This window comes from Lycorma delicatula, chromosome 3, assembly GCF_047948215.1.
Source record: "Lycorma delicatula isolate Av1 chromosome 3, ASM4794821v1, whole genome shotgun sequence".
Lineage (NCBI taxonomy): Eukaryota > Metazoa > Arthropoda > Insecta > Hemiptera > Fulgoridae > Lycorma > Lycorma delicatula.
The window spans coordinates 24,451,483-24,478,969 of record NC_134457.1 but is presented as its reverse complement, the minus strand read 5'-3'; the positions used below and the strand labels follow the sequence as shown (position 1 = coordinate 24,478,969).

Sequence of the window (27,487 nt, the reverse complement as noted above, 5' to 3'; positions counted from 1 at the left end):
ACTGCCTGAAGTGATCCTGTGCGGTCATAAAAGATAAAAAAATATATATTATATGCATACTACTAATATGCAACTAATCACATTATAAATTATTTAAAAAATATCAATAATAAATTAATAGAGATGAATTAAGAGCAATATACAAAATTAAATGCAACATCTGTAATAATATTTACATTGGTAAAACCAATAATCATTTTTTTTTTAAATTAACAAAACATTACCCAAAATACAAAAAAAAAAGTATCTCTAATATAGCTGACATGATAGAATGCATAGTATTATTGATTGCAAAAATAATTTAGAGATTTTGGAAATTTGTAATAATGATAAAAAAAATGAATATACTCAAGAAATATTACATATATAAATATAAACAAATATAAAATGATGAACTTCCAGATCACATTCACAGTTGATTTAATTAAAACATAATAAAAATACAATCTAACGGTTGGCACTGACAACAAAACAAAGGAAAATAATACTACATTTTAAGTATTGCATCATTTCAGTACTGCACAGCAGAATTTGTGTATTCATCCATAATAAATTCAAAATTTATAAAGTAGTAACATTTTCGACAAAATCAAAATTTACAAATTATAAAAACAATTTTATTTTAATGTAATTATGGAATTAAATACCAACTGAAGATGCTGGATCCCATAAAAATTGATTCTTGAAATTAATATGGTAAATTTAACTTAGCTATTTACTGCATTTGCTTAAATTTAATTTAATATTAAATTGGTGGTTTAAATTTAATTTAATATTAAATTTTATTAGCACATTGGTCAAAATGTTAATGAATGATTTGAATTTTCAAAAGATTATTAATATTTTATATTAAGTAAAAAAAAAAAACAATAAAAAAACCTAAAAGACTAATACCAGTAGTCGACTTACATGAGATCCCACATCAACCGTTGGTACATAATTCTGCAATTACATTAGCAAATAACAAAAACAAAAAAGAAATAAAAATTTATAAAACCTTAAAATTTATAACACATCACTGCCATACTGAAATGATTTAAATTTAAAATGTCACACAATGAACGTACACAAACATTCATTGAAACATACTGAACAGATTCAGGTCGGCCACTCCTGAGATGTGTCGTTAATTGAAACCCAATCACCAAAGAATACTGGTATCCACGGTCTAGTATTCAAATCCATATAAAAGCAACTGCCTTTACAAGGAACCTTAGAACTCTTGACTTTGAAAATCAGAGTTTAAACACTAGACTATCCCGGCGGGTTTTTGTTATTTGTTGATGTGGTTGTAGAATTATGTACCGGCTAATGATATGGGATCCCATGAAAGTTGATTATCAGTATTAGTTTTATAGGTTCTTTTCTTACTGTGTTAAGTGGTTAAATTGTTATTTTTTTGGATTTATATGTATATATATTGTTACCACATATATGCCTAATTTAATATTGGCGGGCGATAATGGTAGCAACAATGTGAGCAAGCGCACAGTATACTGATGTGCAGATATAAGCATCACTCCCACACTGCGCAGTTCTCCCACCATAGCGGCGCTGCAGCCCCACCACTCTTAGGCACCAATAAAAGAGCATTCACCACGAGAGTGGATGCAATTTAACATTGACCACCACCTGAAGAAAAAGTTGGAAGAAGAAGTTTCCTGGCTTGCTCAACATGGGACCTCCTGGCGGATGTCAACATCCCCGTCGGAGCAGCAGGCCTGGCTGGCCCATCAAGGGAGCCGCTGGTCACAGTCACTACATTCCTGCTCCAGCTCCAGCTCCAGCTCACCAGACTCAGCAGCAAGAGCCGGCCCAGCATGGAATCATTCAGGAAGAACCGCCTTGGCTGTGCCGGTGAAGGACAACCGATGCCAACCCAACACTGCAGGGCTCTGGGGACCACCACTGCCTCACTGTAGTGGGGACCCAACTGCCGCTGAGGGAAAGCCTGGTCAGACTTCAATGGACGAGCCGCAACTCCCCGACTTTGGTGGAGACCAGCTTTTCGATTCAACAGCTCTTCTCAGAGCTAACGCTAAAAAACTGCCCTTTTCAGGGGCACTGCAAGGTTATGAATTACGTGCTGTTGAAGCCATTTGGTGACAATACACACACACACACACACACAGAGAGAGAGAGAGAGAAAAAGAGAGAGATAATTATACAGTCAATTAATGTACAGTCCGCTAATAAACCAGTCATTAAAAACTCCAATCAGCAAGTTTTATTTATTCATGTCGTCATATTACCCACATATGAAATATTTGGGACCTAACCAACACATATATTTTCAATACTTTTCCCTTAATATCCTTGTTTCTTATTACTGTATAGAATATACATATTTGTGTTTCATAATAATAACTGGTCGATGCCCACTTATTGTCAACTTTGACAAAGTGTGATTTGGACTATCATCATCTGGTGTTCTGCCTGGTGGCAGGTTCCTCTGTCTCCATCCATTTTTGCCTCAAGCTTTTTCCTTTGTTTGTCCTCTTGCAGTTTACAATTTTTACCTCATCTATTAACTTTGACCTTCTTCCTTGCTTCTGTTCTCCTACTGACCCTTCCATTGCACTTGTCTTAATTCTACTTCCTCTAACTACTTGTCCTAACCAATTTCCTTTTCTTTTGTGAACTTGCTGCAAACATGTTTTTTTCTTTAACCTATTCTAATACTTGCTCATTCTTCACTTTATCTGTTCACCTTATTTTCTTCGTCCTTCTCCATATCCACATCTATAAATCTCAATCAGTCTCTCTCCCTCTTCCTTATTATCCATGCTTCACTTCTAAACAAGACACTCCAAACATATTATTTAGGTAACCTCTTCCTTAACTCTAAATTCAGACTTAGAGTCTAACTAAAGACAGTTACTTTTATGTGGATTTGATTACTAGATCGTGGATACCGGTATTCTTTGGTAGTTGGTTTCAATTAACTACACATCTCAGGAGTGGTCGACCTGAGACTGTAAAGACTACACTTCATTTATATTCATAAATATCATCCTCACTCACACTCTAAAGTGATACCTTATGGTGGTTCCAGAGGCTAAACAGAAAAAAGAAAAAAATTCAGTCTTTTACGACATAGTAATTTCCTCCTCTTACTGAAGAAGAAGAAGATGTTTTGCCAGCATTATCCTTCCTTTATTTCCGTTGTGTTCTTCCAGTCCTCTGTCACCATAGTCCCTAAATATCCAAAAATTTTACTTTTTCTATTCTTCCTTCACTTGTGCTTAACCATTTAATTGTTTTTGTTCTTTATTTCTATTACGTTAGCTTTCTCTATATTTAGTTTCATTCCTTTCTCCAGGACTGTTAATAATCTTTGAAGCACATGTTTGCCATCAATTAAAATTACCAATCATCAGCAAACCTTATGCACCTTATTTTCATCCTCCTATATATACTCCATTTTCTTTAATTTTTGATTTCTCCATTTAATTTATTTTTGATAATTTCTGCAATATCATCTCAAACAGTGTCAATGAGAGGCAGCATCCTTGCCTCTCATGGCAACACCTTGACCTAGGCCCACTCAATCAGTTATGTACTTTTTTCTTTCATTACTGTTGTTTGACTAATGTAAAATTCTTTAATTAATCTTCTATCTTTCCATTTTAAGTTTTATCTTTAAGAATTTAAACATTTACTGCCTTTTGACTCTTATCAAATGCCTTCTCAAAAAATGTATGAAACAGATTTATTTTTCCTCTCTAAGTATCTCTTTCCAACCATCCTTAGTAGCCTGATAGCATCTCTGGTTCCTTTTCCTTTCCTGAAGCCAGATTGTTCCTTTCCTGCATTCTCTTCCATCGTTCTTATCAAGGTTTAAGATTCATAACATTATTTTCACAGAGTGGACTATTAAATTTATTCTTCTATGTTCAGTAAATTTACTGGTACTAGTTTTCTTTGGAATAGGTATAATTACTGCTTTCACAGTTTTCAGGCCATTCTCCTGTATTTATATCTTATTACACAGTTGTGCTGTTTCTTCCACTACTACCGCAACCTCAGTTAAGTGTTTATAAAATTCTATGGAATCAACTAGTCGATTTGTTATATTCTTTATTTCTTTAACTGCTATCTGTACTTCACATTTTAATAACATTAATCCTTTATTCTCTTCAACTATTCCATTCCTTTTCTATGTTTAGTTCCTCAGGTTTTTCTCTTATTATATATAGGTCCTGCATGTATTTTTTAAATATTTTTCTTACTTCTTTCTCCTAAAGTAGCATTTTATCACCCTCCTCAATTTCTCTCATTTTATTCCTCCATTTTCATTTATCCCATGAAATGGTCTTCACTTTCCTACACATTTTATCATATTGGCCTTTCTGTTCTAGTTCCTCAATATCATTGCATTCTTTCTTCAACCATGTTTCCCTAGCTTTTTTTGGTTTCCCTCCTTTACTTATTGTTTAATTTTCGATTCATCGCCCTTTCATTTTCTCCTCTCCTATTCTTATAATACCTTTTTTCTTCATTTTCTTTGCATTTCTTTTGTTACCCATGGTTTCTTGGCTCTATTTTTGCTCATAATAGTCTTCTGATTCCTGCTGCTTTTACTATTACATTTTTTATTCTAATGCAGATCTCCTCGCTGTCCTCTGTTAACTCTTTTCTTTCTGTAGTTGCCTTTGCTAGTTTTCTCCTATTGTTTCCCATCCAATTTCTTTTAACTTTTTTTAGTCCAATTTCTTAACTATCTTTGTTTTCTCTTCTTTCTGTAAAGCTATTCTCATTTCCATCATAAGTAGTTCATGATCTCAATTTATATCTGCAACTGGTAATCATTGGCTTTTTTACAGTATTTCTATCCCTTTCATCTAGTGAGATATGATCTAAGATAGTGTGCTTTGTCCCCAGGGGATACCCGTGTATATCTCTTTCTTCTATAACTTTTAAACCAATGTTGGTTAAAAATAATTTTTACTCTTGACAAAATTCTACTAATCTTTTCCCTCTTCTATTCTTTACTCCGAAATGAAATTTTCTTACCACATAGCATTCCAGTCTCTCATTTATATCTTACAGCAGTTCTTTTCTGATTTTATTAGATCTTAAATATTTTCATACATCTCTTCAATACCTATTTCATAGTTCAGTGTTGGGATATATATACTTGTATTATAACTAAATCTTTTGTAACATCTCTATTCTTAACGATATCAATCATTTATATAACATACTTTCTGCAACTGTTTTGCTACTTCATTCCTCATAATATTTGCCACTCCTTTTTTTCCTTTCTTCCAGAATAGAACATTGTAACTTCTTCACTCTTCATTTCATCCTACCCTTCCAGCTTTACTTCACTCAGTTGTAGTATATCCGTATTATTTCATTTACCTCTTTAGATTCTTTAACTTTCTATTCTAATCAGTCTTGACATTTCAAATTCCTTTAGGCAATCAGTCTTTTAATTTCTTTTGTTCGTTCTCTTGGAGATCTGAATGAGAGCTATTTTAATCTGGAGCTTTTAACAAAAGGCAGGATCATAGCCTAATGCAAGGAATTATCACTAGGATTTTTAAAATAGTGGTTTTCAGTTGCTTTCTGTATTTTAGTACACTTCCGTAAGATATTCTTCCACTTTTGGGAGCAGTTTCTCACCCTCAGGTCATTAGAGTGCCCTATACCTACCACTGTTCATCTGCCCTCTGAGGAGGCTATTGGAACTTGTAATGGGGAGAACTTCTTATATCGAGAATAACTTGGCTCCTTCATTCATTAACAGCTTGTATATTCTAGCAGTTGTTAATATATACAGAGGTTGCCTCCTCTCTCACAGGTAGGTGAATATCCAGATTTCCCCATCACTGAATCTTGGACCTTAAAGTATTTCCTAGATTCTCTAGTGCTTTTAGAGAGGGTTATCTTGTCAAATAAAATTATCTAAAAATTTTCACATGAAAAAATGATAGTACCGACCATCCCTACATGTTACTATAGAATTTAGAAATTTAATCATATATTAATGTTACCTATATCTTTGGTTGAATGGCAAAAAGTTCAACCAATAGATTAGTTGATGTTTTGTGTATCAAATTTTGAATGTGAAAGTAGTTTAAGTAGTAACTTTTCAATCAGTTTTTCTTTTTTTTTATTTATTTTTATTCTTTTGGGTGTTGCTTTTTTTACTGTATTTGAATATAGGGTTTTGGGTTATATTCAATACATTGGGTTATGTTACAGGTACACAGCTAAGTGTAGGTTGGGGAGCATACTAGTGGTTTTATAATATGTAATTCCAAGTACTTTAATCATTATTATTTTTTTGAAATCTTTTTTATTTAAAAAAATGTGTATTAATTACTCAGATAATTGATTGAATTCATACAAATGGATGACTTTTTTTTCTAGTTAATTGGTGTCAGCGTTGGTTTGAGTTTTTTCCTTTCCCACCTGTCAATGTCTTATCATTGATTGAAAACGTACTTAGTGAATGGGATGAGGAATTGTTTTTGTGGTTTAATGATCATCATATTACAGCACATACATATGGTTGGGCATTATTAGAAAATATGTTTTCCGAGGTATTTTTTTTAATGTATCATTAATATTATTAATTTCTTTGCAACTGTAAAGAAATAAGAACTTAATTATTTCTTTGCAGCTGTAATACGTTTTTAGTAAGTCAAAAATTAGGCATCAAATGTGTCTAAGAAGTATGAAAAAATTGAATGGACAACATTAGTCTTAATTCAGTCAATACTGACAAAACTTATTGTATGGCTTTTGGATTGATAGCAACTCTTTGAATGGCAATATGAATATTGTTTTACATTCATCAGTAATATTAATAAATGCCTAATACATATATACATATGCATAATACATTTATATTACAAATGTTATATTAATAAATGTATCAAGAATGGTTGCAGTTCTGTCAAAAGAATGACAGAATGTAATTACTTGGGTGTTTATCATTGAACAACCCAATGAATTGGACTTATCACATTGCATATCTTGGCAAGAACTTTAACAAATTGCTCATGTATTTTCATTCTTATGTAATATTCTTAGCCTCAAGTTATTAAAAACAGTTTATTTTGCTTTAATTCAGTCATTGATTTACTATGGCATTGTAGTTAAGGTTTAACTTATCACATTTGTCTTTACCAGTAATCATGGCAAAAATTTATAATAAAAGTAATTGTGAAAAAATTTAGACATTTCTCCACTGACCAATTATTTCAGCTTTTTTTCTTTTTGATGTCTTAGAACCATTTATTAATGATTCAGATTACTAGAAAGTCCGTAACAATATCATTATAACCACCGGTAACAGTTTTGGTCAATTAAATCTAGTCCCAGTTGTTTCATTTCAGTATACCTCCTACATTCTACATCTCTAACAATTTGTTTTACATATTCCAAACATTGCCTACCTGCACAATTTTTCCCATCTACATGTCCCTACAATATTAAAGCAACTATTTCAAGATGCCTTAATATGTAATCTATAAGTTTGTCTCTATGTTTAACTATATTTTTCCAAATGTTTCTCTCTTCATCAATTGCCTCAACACTTCTTCATTTGTCACTTTATCCATCCATCTGATTTTTATCATTCTTATATTGCACCACATTTCAAAAGCTTTTAATCATTTCTTCTTAGGTACTCCATTATAGTTTCTGCAATCAAATCTTTTAATGCTCTCTTAAATTCATATCTCAGTATTGTTTCTTCCCTTTCATCCTCTTCGATTTACTCTTCTTCCTCTATAACACCAGTTTCTAATTCATTTCCTCCATATTACTTTAATATATTCCACCCACCTAATTGAACTTTTCTTTAATATTATAAATCGGTTTACCATCTTTGTTTAACATTATTAGATTTTAATCTATGTACCACAAAATTCTTCTTAACTTTCCTGTATGCTCCGTCTGTTTTACCAATGATCATTTCTCTTTCCACTTCTGAACAATTTTCTTCAATTTACTCTTCCTTTGCTAATTTGTATTTCCTGTTTATAGTATTCCCTAATTGTCTATAGTTTCATTTGCTTTCTTCATCACTACTTTATACGATCATACATCAGTTCCAATTTTCCTTTGTTCTGCCTGAGTTTGCTTCTGTTGATTTAAGAATTTCCTTTTTAATATTCTCCCATTCTTCTTCTACATTTTCTACCTTATCTTTTTTACTCAGACCTCTTGTGATGTCCTCCTCAAAAATCTTCTTTACCTCTTCTTCCTCATTCCACCGATTCATCTGATACCTTTTCTTCAGGTTTTTAAACCCTATTCTACATTTCATTATCACTAAATTATGGTTGCTATCAATGTCTGCTCCAGGATTTGCTTTGCAGTCGAGTCGATGTATAAATCCTTGTTTAACCATGATGTAATCTATCTGATAACTTGCAGTATCACCAGGCTTTTTCCACGTGTATATTATTCTATTATGATTTTTAAATTGGATGTTGGCAACTACTAAATTATACTTCATGCAAAACTCAATAAGTTGGTCTTGTTTCATTTCTTTTGCCCAGCCCGTATTCCCCACAATATTTCCTTCCTTGCCTTTTCCCATGCTTGCATTCCAATCTCCAACTATTATTAAATTTTCATCCCCTTTTATGTGTTTAATTGCTTCGTCCATTTCTTCGTATACACACTACCTCATCATCATTGCCACCTGTAGTCATATAGACGTTAACAATCATTGCTGGCTTAGGTTTTGATTTTATCCTCATTACAGTGATTCTAACGCTACACATTTTGAAATACTCTACTCTCTTCCCTATCTTCTTGTGTATTATGAATCCCACTCCTTTCTGCCCTTTATTTGAAGCTGAGTTAATTATTCTAAAATCACCTGACCAAAAATCATTTTCTTCCCACCGAATCTTGCTAATTCCTACTACACCTACATTTAATTTATCCATTTCCCTCTTTAAATTTTCTAACCTATCAACCTTTCTTTGACTACTAACATTCCACGCTCCGACTCGTAGAATGTTATTTTTTAATTTTCTAGTGATCCCTTTCTTAGTAGTCCCCACCTGGAGACCCGAACAGGGGACTAGTTTACTCTGTAATATTTTACTAAGGAAGGCGCCTCATCTTTGTTGCATGAAAATGCAGAGTTACATATTCTTGAAAAAAAGCAGCTGTATTTTTCCATTGCTTTCAACTGCACAGTACTTAGAAGATTGAGTGATGTTGATATGAATATTTAAGTCCTCCTGACTTACGCCCTTAACAACTACTGAAAGAGCTGCTGCCCTCTTTCAGGAATCATTCCTTAGTCTGGCTCTCAACAAATACCTCTCCAATATGGTTGCACATTCTGTCCAGCTACTCTGTATCACTGAGCACTCAAGCCCCCTCACTATCGGCAAGATCTCATGATTCATCAAGGGAGAAAAATCAAATATTAAAAAAACTTGAAATTTAGAAAACATAATGCTATTAATATCAACAATATTTGTATGACCAACACAACTCCACAGCCATTACTGGAAGGCTCTTTTGTTACTAAAATTAAATAACAATACTAGAAATAACTCAAGTCATTAATAAGATATCAGAGAGGTTGTGAATAATTTTTAACTTCTGCAGAAGCTGATATTTCAAAGAAATGTGATATTTTTAGAAAATCTAAGCATTTTGTTTTGACTGAGTGGTGTGCTACAAATGTTATGACAATACTTACCTTTCAAGAGAAATCCCATTCCAGAAAACTTAAATAATTATATCATGACCAAGCGCTAGAACCACCACTTGATTTTCAAAAAAGACATCATGGGAAGAGTATGACGCTTAATTGATCATAGAACATCCTTGTCTATGTTAGAGATAAAAGCAAAGTAATCCAGATCCAGCATTCATTATTGCTGCTCTTAAGTGTGACGAGGCGTTTGTAATTTCGTCAAAGACTTAAGGCAAGTAGTTGAGTTATTTTGAATATTCTCTCAAGACTGAAAACTGAAAATATTAGTTTATGTAGTGGTATAATTAGCATTGTTATCAATGTTTGATATACCTGATTTTTAAAGTTGCTTGATTTGTCTGGTAATCTGGCAGTAGTTGCTACAGTGTCACAGCACATAATGAAAAATTATATCATGGTTCATGCTGACTTTCAGAGAATTTTCAACTACTCTGATCCATACTGAAGGAAAAGCTACATTTATGGATTTTCTAATATTTCATGAATCCAAGGTATGTATGTAAAGATCAGTTTCTTACCATCCTCTTACCAATCCAATTTCAATATTATTAATTTATAGTTCTTGTGTATATATACATTTATATAGACAGCAGGCATTTTTTTGAATCATGTATTTTGATGATTATAAATTATGTTGCAGGTTTTAACGAGTCACCAATGGTTACAATTATTTGATAATATATTATCAAATGAGCCATCATTCATTATTTTTGCTGTTGTCAGTTATAATGTTTTATGTCGTTCAGCATTGCTGAAACTAAGTAATATTAGTGATTTTGAGGTAAGAAGTTTTTGTGTTAAAGTGAAAAAGAAATTATTTAAATGCCTCATACACTTATACTTTATTCTGTTTAATATTAATATTTTTTTTAAATTTTTGTTGTACTTTTTTTGTGATAAACCATTTAATTGATTTGATGGTAATTTTTATCTTTTTTTTTTTTTGTTAAAATTTTGATCTCAAGGTATTTACTACATGCTCTACACCCTGATTATCTCATTTTTATGTATCTATATTTGTCATCCAGGTTTCATCCTCCATAGCACTCTATTCTAAATTAATTGTGTGTGGATGTATTACTATAGCCCATCAAAATTCTGTATAAATCTTCTTTCTCTATTTGTTTTCTTTAAAGTACTTTATCTCATACTTCTCTTAACTGATTTTCAGCATTTTTTTTTATAAACCACATTACAAAAGTATTGTTTTACTTTCTGGTTGTCCATTTTTTTTTTTTTTTTTTTTTGGTGTAATTTATAATGAACTCATTATAAATATTTTTAAAAATTTCTATCTTTTATGTCTTTATTCGACATTAACATACTTCTTTTCTGCATGAAAAGTCTCTCTTGCTTGTATCAGTTTACTTTTATTATTTCCTTCCACAGTTATTTTTTTGTAATTTATTCCCTACGTAATGAAACTCTGGCAACTTTATATTTTTGTCTTATAATTTAATCATTCATTTAGACTATTATTACTTTACAGACCAAATCATATCTATGAATTCTATAAATCTTCAGAAGGCTGTTATCTTTTTTGAAAACCCAATAAACCCAATATTAGTCACATTACAAAGAAATATAAAAACGTGTGATCAATAGTTTAAAAAGAATAATAGACTTAATAAATAACTTAATAATCCTACCCTACTAAAGAGCATTTGTATGTGGGTCTGTGTGTCTGTCCATCCCCTTTAACTTAGCACTGGAGTGTACTGATCAGTAGCGAAAAATCCCGGATTCATTGGTTGCAAAGGATGTGCCTACAACACGCCTCTGTAGCTAGTAATTTTGTAAAATTGAACTTAATATTATTTAAAAATTTTAACTGTAAATCATTTGCATGGGATTAAGGCATTTTTCTTTTACTTTTTATTTTGGGATAGTGGCTTATTCTTTAAATAACATCCTTAATCATTGCATCTTATGAGCTTGTTTTCTTACAATCAAAATAACACTTAGTATTAAATGCAGAACATAAATAAAAAAAACAAAAACAATATGAATTTTAACTTAAATGTCTTATTATAGAGTCTAATGAATTTTGTTTTACAACATTCTGCTGCAGTTATTTTTCTTTGCAGATGAGCTAATTTTGTAGATGCACAAAGATGTCGCTTTTGTTAAAAATAGTTTTAAAAGAGAACCTGATCCTTTATTCTTTGTGATTTTTTTCTAAAAGCTTACCTTTCATTCTATTGGTCCCATTTCTAGTTAGAAAGCTAACTTAGAAAGCTAAGTAAACCAAGTTAGAAAGCTAAGTAAACCATGTGTATATATATTTAAATTCAATTAAACCACCTAGTACAGAATGTTGAGAATGTAGACACATCTTATCTTAATTTTTCATGTAAGTGCTTTTGTGAAATCCCACATCCTTAGTCATGATTGAAATAATTTCATTACTGCATAATAAAAAAAATCTAAAAATAAAAATACTTACTGAAAATTGCATATTGATTTTAACGAGTGCTGCCATCTGTTGCAGTTTTTATAAGGCCTTCTCCCTCAAACACTGTCTGATGGTTTATCAAGTTGAAATTTTATTTGTATTTATATATGTAATATTTTTTTAATATATTTCATTTTCTGTCATCTTTATTAATTTCTAATACTTCTAAATTTGTGTTAATATCAAAAATAGAATGTTTATTGTTTATTATGGTCTGCCATATTAGATAAACCTAATTTAATACTTTTGTAATCTCTAATGTTCAAGAAATCTAATTTTAAAGAATCATTGCATTTAATTTTATAAATTCCACACATTTTATTTTATTATTATTATTAGTTTTGCTTTTTAAATATTTTTGTTATGTAATTATTAGATTTGTATGCTGGTTTAAATATTTCGTTATTATAAATTTTAGTAATGTTTTCAATGATATTATTAGTGTATACATACTTTACATATATATTTTCTCTCTCTTTTTTGTCTTATTTATAATTGGTTGTAAGGAAATTATTTTGTTATTGTTTTGATAGTTTTTTTTTTTTTAAATATTATTTATTAAAATAGTATCTTATTCATTTTCACCTATTATATGTTTTATGATGTTTATTTCATTATTTAACTTTTTTTGTTATGTATGTACTTAATTACTCTGTTAGTAATATTTGTAATTATTAATATGGGAGTCCATCAGACTCCCCCTAAAAAAGAGAAATGTACAACATAATCATACAGAAGAAATAGGGGCAGTCTCTATGGATGAAAAATTGTATGAAAAAATATTGCGAGCAAAAGAAAAAGGTGATTGCTCATGAACTTGTTCTTGAAGGTGATCCTTGAACTTGTTCTTCAAGGATTTTGAAATAATGGATTGATTAATGTGCTCCTCAGTTGGTGTAACAATACTAATAATAATATTTGTACAAGTGTTCATTTTCTGTGACGAAGGACGATTTGATTTTGTATGAATTGTTATATTATTAGATGTAGGTTTTCTATATACTGATTTTCAATTTGGTTGCCCTTGTTTATTTTGATATTGACATCTAAATAGTTTTAACAGTTTATTATTATCATTTTCAAATGTGAATTTTAGATTTTCATTTTAAAAATTGTTAGGTGTTCATTGTTTTTTACTGGGTTATATATAATGAGAATATCGTCAACATTCCATGTCCTTATTAAAACGTTTTTGTGTTTGAGTGATGCCATAGTATATTTAGAGTATATTAATACATGACATCACTCGTACTCATAAAGTTTTAATATGGACATGATATGTTTATGATATTCTATAAATATTCTTTATAAAATTATTGTATTTGCAAAAATAATATATATGGGTTAAATAGAAATAAATCTATTAAACTTAAAGAAAGATTATTTTTGTATGATGTAATATATTGACATGAACAGAGATAATGTATAATACTAATAATAATAATTGTAAAGAATGAAATTTAAGACTTATTAATTATTCAGAAACCTAAACTATTGGAGCTTTTGATTGTTGCTTCTAGTAATGACAAAAAGAAGGTGTTAATAATATTTTTATTTAATTAGAATAATTTTCTTTATCTTTATAAAATTTGAAAAGTTAAAAGTTGAATGTAGAGAAGAATGAAAAAAAAACAGATTCAGAAAATTCTGAAGACAATTATATATGAAATATGATAATTGGTCCATTTATTGAGTTATTAAGGATTGAAAATGAAAAATTAAATAAAATTTAATGAATTTTATAAGGCCTAAAATATACAGAATGTATTATTCTCTTAGAAAGCAATTAAACAGTTATAATTTTTCTCTTTCTTTCTTCATTCAAAAATTTGAAAATCGTAAAACATTTTTTAGGGTTTTCAAATTTTGGAAATTTTAATTGCTTAAAGGACAAGTATACAACCGTATAAGAAAGAGCAAACTTGGATTTTGAAAATCAGTCTTTGGGTTTAGTAGTTTTTTTTTGTCTTTATTTGACTTTTTTCTCATTAAAAGACCTGTAATAATTAAAAATAAATTATTACATTTAATTTTACGTAAAATATCTGTTTATCAAACCGAATGAATTATCCAGTTTTAAGGGATTGTAAATGGGTAAAACCCACCAATTTACAAAATAGTTTATTTCCTTATATTTTTGAACATTTTAGGTAGATTTAGTAAGAAAGCTACCTATTGTAATGGGTACAACTTCTGGAAAATTTCGGTATGTCTTTCCGTTTCACATCCCTCACTCCCTAAAATCACTGTCAGCTGAATAGTTTATCTACAATGTGTATATATATATATATCATTTTCTTGTGGACATAACTGCCGTAATTTTGCGTCAATCGCTTTCAGATTGTTCCTTAAAAATAACTCTTCCGAAAATCTCGGTTGAATTCGTTAACGGCCAAATTCGAATCATGGAAATGGGTGACTTTTTCAAAAAAACAAAATATCGCTATAACTTTCTTATTAAGTAAAATTCGTTTAAAGATCCTACTATTTTGGATAATTGCCTAAAACGTATGTAAGTAAAGTTTTTTGATATCACCAAACATTGGCCCAGAGGGTGGAAAAAGTGAGGTTTCGAAGACAAAATAAATCATACCTCCCTTAATAGGCACAGTATCGAATCGCTTTAAAGTCGTCGTTAGTCCTCTAAGCAATACCTAAAACTTTTGTAACAAGTTTTGATGTGACCACTCTTTACGGCACCGGATGACCAAACGTTTGCTGGAATTGTAAGAAGATGGGCGTAGTTCGTATTTTAAACATGCGAAACTTTTTTCACATGCAACTATTGTCGTATTGAGTAAATTTGAAGTTTATTTTAATTTTAAGGTGGAAATCTTTTTTATCCCCTACTTAGCACCGCTGAAATCTACCTCTGCCTTCAGGCGTGCCGAAAGGGATTTTTTTTTAAATTACGGGCTCAACTGCGCTATGATCATTAGCCTGATGGAGATTTTTAGCATATGAAGAATGCCTTACATGACCGGGATCTCCAGATGAAAGGCCGAGACGCTCTGATTCAGCCACGAAGATCAGCATGCTTATTTAATTTTTATTCTATAAATATTAAATGCCTTCGAAACTGTATATATATATTTGGGGATGCATATTTAATTTTCAATCAATATAGTTAAGTCTGTAAATAATAATATAATTTTATTTGTGGACTACCGAATTTGACTTTTAATGTTATGAAATTTCATTTTTTTACTATATTTGTTATCAAAATATAATTGTTACTATTTTGAAAGGTAAGATAATGCATTTGTAATAAATATTCATAAATTAACTGAATATATACAGTACACATTACTTTTACTTTCCCGTCTACATCCCGATTTAGCTCTGGAAGGAAAAGTATTGTAATCGGTCCTATTTGGGTATAGGCGGTTTTCACCGGATCTTGACGTTTTCACACCTAAGATACCCAAAAAAACTGGATGGAAATTTTCCGGATATTAATATTCTTATGTTGTGTGTGTTCGGTGTCACACTTTAAATCACTTTATATCTTCACAACTACGGGACCGATTTTCACCAAACTTGGTCAGATTGATTCTATATGTGGGACACTGATGCCATTAAATTTTCAACTTAAAAAGTCAAAAGGGTAAGGCTGTAGAACAAGGTCACTCTTAGAATCTCGAGAATTCACCTAATTAAAGTCATAATTTTCTTAGGAAAATTTTTTACCAATTAAAAAACAACAGTCTATGAATAATATTTAATGAGTAACAAAGTAACTTGGTCTGGCTGGGGTCTCGAAATCGATCGCCCAGTTGACTTGTTACCTGGTACATTAAGCTTCGCGGCTATACTGATCTGCCGACCGTACAAGCGAAATTTGATCTATGTAATTTGTGAAATTACATTAGTTTAGTTATTGCCGACCGTCGCCGCTAATACCGCCACACCTGCGCGAATTAAATACGGTATGCGCGAGCGCGCTTTAGTTAGAATCATTGAATTAAACAAACGAAAAAATATTATATTTAAAAAAAATGATAAATATTTTTAATTTGAGTGTGTAGGCCCCGTGAATCAGAAACAACCCACACTGACGGGTAATTTCTACAATTCTATTGTTAGCTTTTTCCATATTCTTTTTATGTATGGTGAGGAATTATTTAATTTAACAGAATTAATTATAAATATAATGTGATTAATTTAATATACATTAATTTTTTGTAAAAAAGGTCACGCTCTAGATTTTTTCTTTTTTAAATATTTAAAAATTTCTACTCCACTTAATTTAATTTGTACATATAAATTATTTTATATAAATAACCAAGATTATTAAGTTTGTTTTTGGTTAAATTCAGTTATATTTATTTGTTTTTTCAATTGTCAAATTAATTATTCGCGTATTAAAATTTGTTAACAATGTTTAAATTATTTTATCCATGTAAGAAAATAATAAAATTAAAAAGGAAAAAAAAGTTTATTACAATTTATCTTTGGTGAAACAAAAACATAAATGTATATTTAAATAAACAAGGGAAAAATGAAATTGAACAATTTAATTTTTAAAAAGTATTATTTAATTTTTACGTCGACTATTTAAATGATTGATATAATAATTAAATTACTATATCTTCACTAAATTTCCATAGTAATTTAATTAAAATGCTAACTGAAGTATGGTTGCTCAAAAAAAAAAAAAAAAATTAATGAATACTTAAAAGAAAATGATAACGAGTAAATATTTAATAATAAAGCATCGTAATATTGAATATAATGATGAATATTTTTATATTTTTCAATGGATGAGGAATGTTTTTCCAGGAAAGAAAAAAAGAAAGATGCTAAGAAGAGAAAATATAAAAAGTAGTGGCACGTGTTGTCTGTATGTATATATATATATATATAGTACATAGAATATGAGAAAGCCTTTTGCTTGAATCTTTCTGTGACAAGAAAATAGTAGTTTCTTTGTTTTTCTTGTGACTGATAAAAATATTTTCTGAACTGAAAAATATTTTATTTGAACTTAAGACTTTGATCAATGTTCTTTGGACTACGTTTTGTTTGTACTTGTGTAGTATAATATTTATGTATACTGTACATATATACATATACAATTCTTTGACGGATTTCAATGGAAACCTTTCTCTGTATGTAATTTTTTTGGTACTCAAATTTTCTTACGGTTCCTGTTAATTGGAACCGATTATAAATTAAACATTACGAAAAAAATAAGCATGGTATAACTATTGTGTCACTCATATATAAGTAGATGCAGCTGAGTTAATAATAGGTATGAATAGCCCAATTCTCTTGGTTATTTTCTTCCTTCTTGGACAATACTATAAATGAATTTTCTTTCTTGACTTTTGTACTAAACGTGGACATCATTTATTATAAATGTTTAGGACAGTTAAAGCATTCTTCCTAAGTTATTTTACGCCAAACATAAAATAGCATGTTTTTTGTCACAAATGTTTTGTCTTTTTACACCAGATTTCTCGAAAACTACTGAAAATATAATCTTGGAACTTTTTGTTTAGAAATTTTTGATCAGATTTCAAATATAACCGTTAAATTTATGTCTTAATTTGGACCCCAAGAATTACAGTCTGTGTAGAAAGACATGCCTTGTGATTTCCTGAAGGTATATTTTTGGACTTTTAATGCTGTGGTTTTCAATTTTGTTCTACATTTAATACAGTTGACTAATTCCGAATATTCTACTGCCTTTGCGAGTATTCTTCACTCTAAGGGAAATAGAGTGTTTAATCCCCTACCCTTTCATCTGGCCTCGAACGAAACCGTTGGCACTTAATAGATGGAGAATTGAATCTTTTGTGTCGTTCGGTTGGCTTACTGCATTATCCAAAACACTGTTCCGTCACCCAGTGCCCAGTAAGGAAATTCCTACTGAATTGCTACAACACTACTCCTATTGTCATTTAGTTTAATAATAAAAAAATTTATTATTATTATTATTACCACTGCCTTAAGTCTAGAGATTTTGTTACCATATAGTCTTGAAGCTAAAGGAAAATCATTAATATTTTTACATATAATTGAAATATTTTCTAGAGATTACGCATTATTAGTACTCCATTTACTGTAAGGTGTATTGTCTGTGAATAAATACACACATGATTGGTAACACTAATAGACTTTTTGTAAATTGAGAACAAATAATGAGAAGTTATTAGAGAGAACATAAGATAACTCGAGCATCCTGATCAGCATGCGTGAAGTCAAGCATCATTTTAATGATTCTAGTAAACAGATAATCCCCCCCCCCCACTGTTCTCTGATTACATATTTCCATCACCAGCTAGACTTCTGTCAGGATACCACCGATGTAATTAGCAGCTAGGCAAATACTTGTATATACATCAGCAAATTTATTTCAGCTTTTCCTTTTCCTTCTTTAGACATCTTCTATTCTAGACGTCATTCCCTCTGAATTATTAACCGATTCGCGGAAGCACAGATCCCGTGCCTATATCTAATCTCACATCTAAGAAGTCAAAATAACACTAAAAACTATAAACCGAATATATTTTAGAGAAGTTAACGAGCAGGCACAATGTAGAAAGGAGGAGAAACAAAATAAGTAATATAAGCCTAATTGGAGGGTAAAGATAGTGGAGGTATGATTGGCTGAGAACATACGCCATGTGGCGGTTCAGGATGATAAAACCTCAATTTTGTTTTACCCAGTTACAGTAGAAACAGATTTTATTTTACGTAATACTCTTTTTTAATTTTTGACTTTTGAAATTTTTCAAAATAGAATATATCACTACTTGTTATAACTTTATTTATAGACGTACTATTTATTTTTAATATAACCACATGTTATTAATAAAATAACCACATGTTGGCAAGTGAGCCATTGGAAATTGGTTAATACCATTATTAAAAGAAAGAGAATTATATTGCTCTTATACTTTGGTTGAAGGATATATCAGAAAAAACACGGAGTAGTTCACGAGAAGTAGAAGAGGAAGAAGAAGAAGGATGAAAGTTAGGGTTGATGTGAAATGATAATGTGAGATACATCAGTGAAGAGGAAGGCACAGATTAGAGCATCCGAGAAAAATAGCTAGAACCTGCAGAGCAGAAACTGTTGATAAAGAATAAGTAGCTAAATTCTTTTACTTCTGGTGTTTTATATTTTTCTCTCTCTAAAGCTTTCTTAACGATTTTCAATCTTAATTGTAAATAATATTTCACGATTTATTTGTAGAGTGATATGCATTTGTTACATTGATTGTAAAAAATATCCCTAATACTATTTAATAGTACCTAACTTATTACTTATTTTATTTACTTTTTTTTATATTCATTTCTTGAATAAAACAATTACAAAGAAAACATGAGTTACTGTAACATAATTATTTAACTTATAAAAAAGTTTTAAAGCACACGTATTAAATTTAAAAAATAAATATATATTTAAAATAATTTAAGAAAGTTTCCAACACATATTTTCTGATTTAACAAATTTTTATCATAATAAAAGATGTATTTTTCAATCATGATGCAAATGATAATTTTAATAATGAACCCTCTAAGTGTAGATTTGTACCTTGAGTAAAAAAACTGATAAATAAATAATATTAAAAAATGAATAATAAATTGGCGAATTATTAACTTATTTTTGAGTAAACGATTTTTGGAGTGAAGCTCAATATACATTAAAAGTAGACGGTTTTTGGAATATATCATGTTTGCTATTCTAATTTCTTATTTCTTAATATTATTTATTAATTCGTTTACTCAACATACAAACTTCCATTTAAACAAGTTATATTAAACTCTAAATCTAGATGACCATTTCGATTATTAAACAACCATCATTAGGTAGACTACGGAAAATTAAAAAAAAAATCTGATGTGACTTCCTTGTACGCCTGTTAAATTAACTATACAATTTTTTTTTTAATGAAAGTATATAAAATTTTTTCTTTAATAACTTCTGATATTTTTTTGTTTTTTGTTGTATTCACCGTAATATTTTTTTTACAATCAGAGGTTAATAGTTATTAATAACTCAAATTATATTTAAATTTAAAAAAAAAATTAAAAAAAGGAGATGAAGTCTAATTCGAACCGATGTACCTTCCCCTTACAAAATCCAAATATTTCATTGATTAAAATTTCTTTTGGTTATAAGTTGGTGAAAATAAGTACCTATTATGAAATCGTTGAAAAGCTCTTAATAAGGGCTTATTACTGCAGTTAAGAAAAAGTCAAAAATCCAAATTTTTTGACACTCTTGATTCAGTCGATTGCATTCAAAAGGGGGGGTACACAACTAGATTTTACAGTAATCCTAAATCTAAAATTTCAACATTCTACGGCTGATAATTTTTGAGTTATGCGAGATACATACATACGTATGTACGTACAGACGTCACGCCGAAACTAGACAAAATGGATTCAGGGATAATCAGAATTGATATTTTGGTTGAAATTTGAAAATTTCGTGATCACAATACTTCCTTTACTTCGTGCAAGGAAGTAAAAATTTAATAAGAAATCATTACAAAGGTTCTTTATTATTTTTATAATAAAGAAAGTATTTTTAAAATTAAAAAAAAATACAAAAAACTATTTGTCGATCTCAATATAAATAAAAATTTTAATTAAAAAAGCTAATAATAAAGTTTCAATACTTTCGTGGCATTGGTTATTTATTCTTACTTGAAAAAAAGCGGACCCGCAGTCCACCGCGATAATATTATTTGGTTTATGTTTTATTAACCCACTGGGTTGGTCTAGTGGTGAACTAGTCTTCGTAAATCAGCTGATTTGGAAGTCGAGAGTTCCAGCATTCAAGTTCTAGTAAAGTCAGTTATTTTCACATGGATTTGAGTACTAAATCGTGGATACTACCGGTGTTATTTGGCGGTTGGATTTCAATTAACCACACATCTCAGGAACGGTTGAACTGAGACTGTACAAGACTACACTTCATTTACACTAATACATATCATCCTCATTCATTTTCTGACGCATTATCTGAAAGGTAATTACCGGAGGCTAAACAGGTAAAAGAAACAAACGGTTTTCTTTTTTATAAACCACTTAGCTTGCCTCTGTGGACAGTTGGAATGTGTTTTTAGCAAACCGCGTTGGAAAGATTAAAAAAATGTCAGACCCTGATTGAAATCATGTGAGAGGAGACGACAATCTTGCTGATATGGCTTCACGAGGAGTTTCAGCGATCACTTGTTAAAGTTAACATTATGGTGGCATGGGCCAACGTGGTTATCAGATTCTTCCACATGGCAGCAACTATTGGATTTGGAGTTCTATGAAGATGACATACCTGAACAAAGCTCGATGTCTCCAGTTAATGTGATCACTTTAGATGATGAATATTCATCCTTTGTTAGGGTTAAGCGCGTATCAGCATATATTCTTCGTTTTATAAATAGTGCAAAACTGAAAGTTTACAGTTTAAGAATAAATGGATTATTAAAACGAATGAATTAGATCAAGCAACGATCACTCTTGTCAAGACAGTTCAAAAAAGAACATTCATTGATGAGTACAATCATCTAAAAAACGGCAAGGAATTGAGCACACATAGCAAGCTCTTATCCCTGTGCCCATTTACTAACAAAGATGTTATCAGAGTTGGTGGTCGAATACACAATTCAGATTCAAACTACTAACAAAACATCCTACTGTTCTTCCATAAAATCATCACTTTACAAAACTGGTTGTAAAACATGAGCGCATTAAACAGTTACATTTGAGACCACAAGCATTAGTTGCTTCCACTTCGGCAACAGTTTTGGCCTGTTAACGGACGAAAACTTGCAAAACAAATAGTTAATGAATGTTATACGCTTCAGAGTAAAACCAAGGTTCATTCAACAACAAATGGGAGATATGCCCACCAACTGTCTAGACCGTTTCTTAATATCGTAGTGGACTACTGTGAACCATTTGAAATTCTGACATCATACACACGAGGATGTAAAACATCCAACGGATACATTTCATTATTTGTTTGCATGGCCACGAAATCTATTCACTTGGAGCTTGTTCAAGAATTAACCGCCAAATCCTTCTTGGCAGCGTTATAACGCTTTATTTCACGGAGAGGAAAATGTTCATGACAACGCAAAGAATTTCGTTCGAACCTCAAACGAATTAAACCAACTTTTATCATCAATAGCACATCTTGAAACGATACTTGATACCCTCGCTGAAGACAATATTACCTAGAAATTCATTCCTCTCAGATCTCCTCGTTTCAGTAAAATCTGTAAAGCATCTCTTGCTAAGAACATATAGTAAGGCATCACTGACATTTACGATTTTATGTAGAACAGAAAGTTGTTTAAACTCCCATCCGTTAACTTACCTTTCTGATTCTTCAGACGTGTCCCCTTTAACCCTGGGCATTTTCAAATAGGTCAGCCACTCGCTGACCAGAAGCACACGTTCTGAAGGTCAGCATTAATTGCCTCAGTAGATGGCATCACATCAATCAACTAACCATGCAATACTAATAAAAACATCAAGTAATTAAAGGTAAAAAAGAATTCTTAATATAATGCATCCAACGGAAGTTAACAATGAATTATTCTATCTACTTTATTATTCTGAAAGTCTGTTGCCGTGGAACAGAATTATTTTATATTTGAATTGTTTACTTTACCTAATTCATTATATTTTTTCTACTCATAGCTGTAAGAAGAATTTTTATAGCGGTTTAAAGAAAAATGTCGCAAAATAATCAAACTGAACCAAGTCAAATATTTAAAGGAATCATAGAAATTAATGGCGAGACTTACAATACAATTCAAGAGATATATATCAGAGACAACATTATAAAGAGGTTGAAAACTGAAATACTTGAATTAAATCGCATTCAAGAATCGAAAACCAATATTTTAAAAGATTTAAATGAAAAAAATCGTCAGTTCCAAGAAGACATAAAAATACTAAAAACTGAATTATTTGAAGCAAATGAAAAATATGTTCTACAGGAAAAGGTCATGAAAACAAATAAAAAAAGAATGGAAGAATTAAGTGAAGATTATGATGAAGTGAAGGCTAAACTAGAACATTTCAACGAATTATACAAAAAACAAGAATACACGAATGCAATTCTCAGAAGAGAAAATGAAAATCTGAAACGTGATCTACAGGTACAACATTTAGATTCTATTAGAGCAAATAAAACGAAGATAGATTTTGAAAAACAACTGGCTAGTTTTAAGCAGGAAATGGTCGTTCATGTCCAGACATCATCGAAAACAACAGATAACAGCAAAGAATCGTATTCTGATAGACCTGTTTCATCAGCCCTGAGTAACGACGTGACCATAGAGGTATTCGAAGATAATTCAGTTGAATTAAAGGAAGATAAATGCATTATGAAAACTTCTGAAAATAACAACAAATTTATAAGTTTACTGCATCATGTGCTTCTCAGAATCAGTTATCAGTGGACAAGGACATCTCCTAAAGTTTCGCATTTAGAAAATTATATTTAATTTAAAATTAATAGTGGCATATGTGACTTATAATACAAAATTCATCGTATTATCTTCAATATATACATCTTGAACTGTTAGAAAACTTCAAAATTGTAATCGTGAGCTACGAAGATATGTATATTACTACTGGATCTAGTGTTATTTTTATAATTTTATACCATGACAAACACTCAGATTTTTACTTAATTCAACAATTATTTCAAGGACTTCAATAATCTAAATGAAAGTGAAATATTTTTACTAAAATCAAGAAATATGTCTAAATTGTTCTATTATAATTTCTTGATGATGAAATAAATTGTTTCGTTTGATATTTAATTAATTGTAATGTCTTTTTTTGCGAATATTAATTTAAGATTCTAATTGCTAGATGATAGTTGTTATTCAACGTCTTCTATGATAACTGTGTATTTACAATGTTACTTGATCTTACAAATATAAAAAATGAAATACATATACACACCCTAAAAACATTACACTCCTTTTTGGGCAGTCGTGTAAAAAATTGAGATATTACTTGGAAGATAATAATTTTACTTCCTTTTTATTGCAATTGACTGGTACCAAAAGTGACCGAAAAATCCCAAAATCAAAAAAAATTGAATTTTGGACTTTTTCTTAACTGCAGTAAGAAGCCCTCATTGAGAGTTTTTCAACGATATATCATATGTGGTACTTATTTTCATTGGTTCCAGAGTTACATCCAAATGAACTTCTAATTAATGAAGTATTTGGATCTTACAAGGGGAAAAAATTGTAATTGTATTGAATTTACAAGATTTAGTGTTTCTTTTTATCAGTATAATTTTATGTGCTCCAAATCATTTGTAATGTTTTGTGCAATATCTTATTTATTGGATCTTATCAACATAATTACATTGTTTTTCAGCTTATCACCTATCGCTTTTAGTTGTTTCAGTAATTTTTTATAAACTTACTATTTCAGTTTTACCAAATGTATTTACAGATTAGAAATTATTGAAGGTCTAAGAAAAAAAATCGTTTAATATTTTATAATTGTGATACACAGTTCTGAATAAATAAACTAGCAAAGCCTAATGGATGAAATATTTTCTTTCTGGGTGCCAACTGCTTAAATTTTTTCAAAGTCTGCTTATTAGTATTTTTTTTTTTTTTTTTGTCTTCAGTCATTTGACTGGTTTGATGCAGCTCTCCAAGATTCCCTATCTAGTGCTAGTCGTTTCATTTCAGTATACCCTCTACATCCTACATCCCCAACAATTTGTTTTACATACTCCAAACGTGGCCTGCCTACACAATTTTTCCCTTCTACCTGTCCTTCCAATATTAAAGTGACCATTCCAGGATGCCTTAGTATGTGGCCTATAAGTCTGTCTCTTCTTTTAACTATATTTTTCCAAATGCTTCTTTCTTCATCTATTTGCCGCAATACCTCTTCATTTGTCACTTTATCCACCCATCTGATTTTTAACATTCTCCTATAGCACCACATTTCAAAAGCTGCTAATCTTTTCTTCTCAGATACTCCGATTGTCCAAGTTTCACTTCCATATAAAGCGACACTCCAAACATACACTTTCAAAAATCTTTTCCTGACATTTAAATTAATTTTTGATGTAAACAAATTATATTTCTTACTGAAGGCTCGTTTAGGTTGTGCTATTCGGCATTTTATATCGCTCCTGCTTCGTCCATCTTTAGTAATTTTACTTCCCAAATAACAAAATTCTTCTACCTCCATAATCTTTTCTCCTCCTATTTTCACATTCAGTGGTCCATCTTTGTTATTTCTACTACATTTCATTACTTTTGTTTTGTTCTTGTTTATTTTCATGCGATAGTTCTTGCGTAGGACTTCATCTATGCTGTTCATTGTTTCTTCTAAATCCTTTTTACTCTCGGCTAGAATTACTATATCATCAGCAAATCGTAGCATCTTTATCTTTTCACCTTGTACTGTTACTCCGAATCTAAATTGTTCTTTAACATCATTAACTGCTAGTTCCATGTAAAGATTAAAAAGTAACGGAGATAGGGAACATCCTTGTCGGACTCCCTTTCTTATTAGGGCTTCTTTCTTATGTTCTTCAATTGTTATTGTTGCTGTTTGGTTCCTGTACATGTTAGCAATTGTTCTTCTATCTCTGTATTTGAACCCTAATTTTTTTAAAATGCTGAACATTTTATTCCAGTCTACGTTATCGAAAGCCTTTTCTAGGTCTATAAACGCCAAGTATGTTGGTTTGTTTTTCTTTAATCTTCCTTCTACTATTAATCTGAGGCCTAAAATTGCTTCCCTTGTCCCTATACTTTTCCTGAAACCAAATTGGTCTTCTCCTAACACTTCTTCCACTCTCCTCTCAATTCTTCTGTATAAAATTCTAGTTAAGATTTTTGATGCATGACTAGTTAAACTAATTGTTCTGTATTCTTCACATTTATCTGCCCCTGCTTTCTTTGGTATCATAACTATAACACTTTTTTTGAAGTCTGATGGAAATTCCCCATTTTCATAAATATTACACACCAGTTTGTATAATCTATCAATCGCTTCCTCACCTGCACTGCACAGTAATTCTACAGGTATTCCGTCTATTCCAGGAACCTTTCTGCCATTTAAATCTTTTAATGCTCTCTTAAATTCAGATCTCAGTATTGTTTCTCCCATTTCATCCTCCTCAACTTCTTCTTCTTCCTCTATAACACCATTTTCTAATTCATTTCCTCCATATAACTCTTCAATATATTCCACCCATCTATCGACTTTACCTTTCGTATTATATATTGGTGTACCATCTTTGTTTAACACATTATTAGATTTTAATTTATGTACCCCAAAATTTTCCTTAACTTTCCTGTATGCTCCGTCTATTTTACCAATGTTCATTTCTCTTTCCACTTCTGAACACTTTTCTTTAATCCACTCTTCTTTCACCAGTTTGCACTTCCTGTTTATAGCATTTCTTAATTTCCGATAGTTCCTTTTACTTTCTTCATCACTAGCATTCTTATATTTTCTACGTTCATCCATCAGCTGCAATATATCGTCTGAAACCCAAGGTTTTCTACCGGTTCTCTTTATTCCGCCTAAGTTTGCTTCTGCTGATTTAAGAATTTCCTTTTTAACATTCTCCCATTCTTCTTCTACATTTTCTACCTTATCTTTTTTACTCAGACCTCTTGCGATGTCCTCCTCAAAAATCTTCTTTACCTCCTCTTCCTCAAGCTTCTCTAAATTCCACCGATTCATCTGACACCTTTTCTTCAGGTTTTTAAACCCCAATCTACATTTCATTATCACCAAATTATGGTCGCTATCAATGTCTGCTCCAGGGTAAGTTTTGCAGTCAACGAGTTGATTTCTAAATCTTTGCTTAACCATGATATAATCTATCTGATACCTTCCGGTATCGCCTGGCTTTTTCCAAGTGTATATTCTTCTATTATGATTTTTAAATTGGGTGTTGGCAATTACTAAATTATACTTTGTGCAAAATTCTATAAGTCGGTCCCCTCTTTCATTCCTTTTGCCCAGCCCGTATTCACCTACTATATTTCCTTCCTTGCCTTTTCCAATGCTTGCATTCCAATCTCCAACTATTATTAAATTTTCATCTCCTTTTACATGTTTAATTGCTTCATCAATCTCTTCGTATACACACTCTACCTCATCATCATCATGGGCGCTTGTAGGCATATAGACGTTAACAATCGTTGTCGGTTTAGGTTTTGATTTTATCCTTATTACAATGATTCTATCGCTATGCGTTTTGAAATACTCCACTCTCCTCCCTATCTTCTTGTTCATCACGAAACCTACTCCTGCCTGCCCATTATTTGACGCTGAGTTAATTACTCTCAAAT

General features: G+C 30.7%; 1 protein-coding gene across 1 annotated transcript in view; it reads left to right on the top strand.

Annotated features, from left to right (window-relative positions):
• The window catches only part of LOC142321455 (TBC1 domain family member 31), a 129,149-nt gene that overhangs the window by 62,906 nt on the left and 38,756 nt on the right, over positions 1-27,487 (top strand). Inside the window, exons 11-12 of the mRNA XM_075359549.1 lie at positions 6,382-6,554; positions 10,347-10,487. Coding sequence (XP_075215664.1) covers positions 6,382-6,554; positions 10,347-10,487 — 314 coding nt within the window. The remainder of the gene's footprint in view (positions 1-6,381; positions 6,555-10,346; positions 10,488-27,487) is intronic.